Source organism: Chlorocebus sabaeus, chromosome 12 (assembly GCF_047675955.1).
Source record: "Chlorocebus sabaeus isolate Y175 chromosome 12, mChlSab1.0.hap1, whole genome shotgun sequence".
NCBI lineage: Eukaryota > Metazoa > Chordata > Mammalia > Primates > Cercopithecidae > Chlorocebus > Chlorocebus sabaeus.
In genome coordinates, this window is record NC_132915.1 from 63,338,820 (window position 1) to 63,341,170 (window position 2,351).

The window sequence follows — 2,351 nt, forward strand, 5'->3', positions numbered from 1 at the left end:
GGTGAGCGAGGAGATCCCTTAGGCCACAGAAGAGAAAATAGATACTGCCATTCTACCTCCCCCTTCCTATTCCTGTCCTCCTGGCTAGACAGCAAACAGACAGCAGACAGATCTATGGGTGCCAGGTGGCTTTTTTTTTTTTTTTTTTCTTTAAGGCTAGTCAAGCAGTGGGAGTGGAGAAGGAAGAAAGAAATCTGTAACTGGTTGTGATCAATTAGTTGTAAACACCAGGTGGTTTTATTGGTAGCATTGCAGTCTGGGGGTGGAGCAGCTTTACTCTGACCACGCTCACCCTCTTGCTCACACTCACACACACACACCCCCCAGGCCCTGTCCTGGCTGGTCAGGTCTGGTGCAGAGGAGCTGGAGGCCTGGTGCTTCCTTCTGGTCCTCGGTTCCCCAGATTAGGTAATAATTCACAACGCTTCACTTGGACTCCAGGCTCCCTCTGGTGCTGTCATGGGTTAACTGCTGCGGCGCTTCATCTAGAGGAGGCAGGAGAGGAAGGGTCACAGGCTGGAATCTTAGACAGGAGTTCAGAGGGAGGATACAGGGCCAGGGAGACCAGGCTTGCCTTGGTTGAGGTCCTCTGCAGTCTCTGGATGATGCGTTCTACCCAGGACTGGTCTGGGGGTGCACAGAGCTGGCGGCCCCTCAGTGTGGTGAACCTGGGGTGAGAGATCAGAGAGAATGGAGCCCCAGAATCCAGCATATCTGGGGACCATGTCTGGGAACCTGTTTCAGGGATTTCCTTGAAGGGGTTGGGCTTGGCATGGAGAAGGGGAATGAGAAGGTGGGAGTCTCAGCAGGGGCTAAAAAGGGAGATGAGGCTAGACACCCTCCCCACCACTCACACCACAGCAGGCACCCTGCAGCCATCCTTGATGAGAAGGTAGCGGAAATTCCTCACGATGTATCCCGGGATGGGTTTCTGGGTCACAGACAGGCAGCAGTCTTCAGCATCATTGGTGCCACTCAGAGTTGGGGCTGGGATGGGGAAAGAAGGTGACAGGACACAGGGCCCTTGAGGGTGGCGTGGCCATGGCCCTAGCTCGGATTAAGGACACCTCTGTGTGTGTGTGTGTGTGTGTGTGTTTGTGTGTGTGTGATGGGGTAGGGGAGGAGTTAGACCTGGTATTCAACCAGCATGCACCAATATGGCTCTGGCTCTGCTGGTTGCTAAACATATTGTCATACTTCTAAACTGTTTTGCAAATAACCACTGCCCTGAGCCCCACAAATGACTTCCTGCTGCCCTGATCACCCCAGCCTCTCTCCCAAGACAATCCAGCAAGTAAAGAGTTAATGCAGGTCACAGTGTGGGAGGGGTGTGGGGTGGGGTACGCTGGTGTTAGGAGCCTTATTAATTGCTAAATTTTTGAATATCAGCCTTGGCTCGGTGTCTGCCATTCTCCCTACCTTAAGGAAATCTCCTTCTGCCTGGGAAACGGAGGCAGCAGGAAATAGAGCTTGCAGAGACAGCCACAGCCATAGGCCCCAGGATGTACTAAGAGACACACCTGCATTGGAATTCAGGGGCACAGGGATACCCACACTCACAGGCACACATGCAGGACCCGCCAGGCTCACCGAAACATGCAGACCTAAGCATTCGCCTGAACTCACCATGTCCCTTACGTCCAGTGCCAAGCAGTCTGAGATCTAGACATTACCCACTGCCAGCCCCTCACTGCCCCTGACCCTGACTCTTCCTTCAGCCTTACCTGGGGAGGTCCAGAGAACCAGCAGGCTGAGGGCCAGTAGCAGGGCCATGGAGGGTGAACAGAGGCAGGCCAGTGGCGAATATGTAAGTGCCAGCTGTCTTGGTGTGTGCAGGATCTGTGTGAGGCTGCAGGGCGACTGGGATGCAGGGGTGAAATGCAAGGTATGAATGATGTGAGGCTGGGAATGTGAGTCCTGCAGCTGACTCCTATTTATGGCCAGAGCTTCACTTTCTCTGCCTGAAATTCCCCTTCATGTCCCATTCTGTGATTCCCCTGTTACCTCCCTCTTTCTGGCAGAATCTCACTCTGCCCCTCCTTCTTCCCCACTGCGGTTGCCCTTTCCTTCTGCTTTCCTTGGCTCCTGCTCTGAGAACTTAAGTCTGCAGTCTGGCCCAGTAAAGGGGGTTGTGCATTGTTTCTCCAGGGAAAGGGATTGCTCTGTCATCCCATTGGTGGCATTTGCATCATCAATCATGGAGCTGGGGTTCAGAAGTGATGGTCAAAGGTGGGGCTCCCTTCCTTAGGTTTATCCCTTGTCCTCACTGGTGCTTCTTTCTTGGGAGGCTGATGGTGAAGAAGGCTCCCTGGCACCCTCAGGACAACCATGAGAGCCTGGGGTGGCCTCCA

General features: G+C 53.8%; 1 protein-coding gene across 1 annotated transcript; it reads right to left on the reverse strand.

The window, feature by feature from the left end:
* Positions 1-214: 214 nt before the first annotated feature.
* Positions 215-2,043, reverse strand: CCL19 (C-C motif chemokine ligand 19). The gene is made up of 4 exons (XM_007968892.3): positions 1,725-2,043; positions 855-987; positions 575-668; positions 215-485 (listed from the first exon to the last, which is right to left on the reverse strand). The coding sequence occupies exons 1-4, from the start codon at positions 1,771-1,773 to the stop codon at positions 465-467; spliced, it is 297 nt and encodes a 98-aa protein (XP_007967083.1). The 5' UTR covers positions 1,774-2,043; the 3' UTR covers positions 215-464.
* Positions 2,044-2,351: the final 308 nt, after the last annotated feature.

Coding starts and splice junctions, on each gene's coding strand:
- CCL19 (XM_007968892.3), bottom strand. CDS start 1,773: ATGGCCCTGCTACTGGCCCTCAGCCTGCTGGTTCTCTGGACCTCCCCA. Junction 988..1,724: donor GGTTCTCTGGACCTCCCCAG/GTAAGGCTGAAG, acceptor TCCCCATCCCAG/CCCCAACTCTGAGTGGCACC. Junction 669..854: donor TGCAGGGTGCCTGCTGTGGT/GTGAGTGGTGGG, acceptor CTCTCACCCCAG/GTTCACCACACTGAGGGGCC.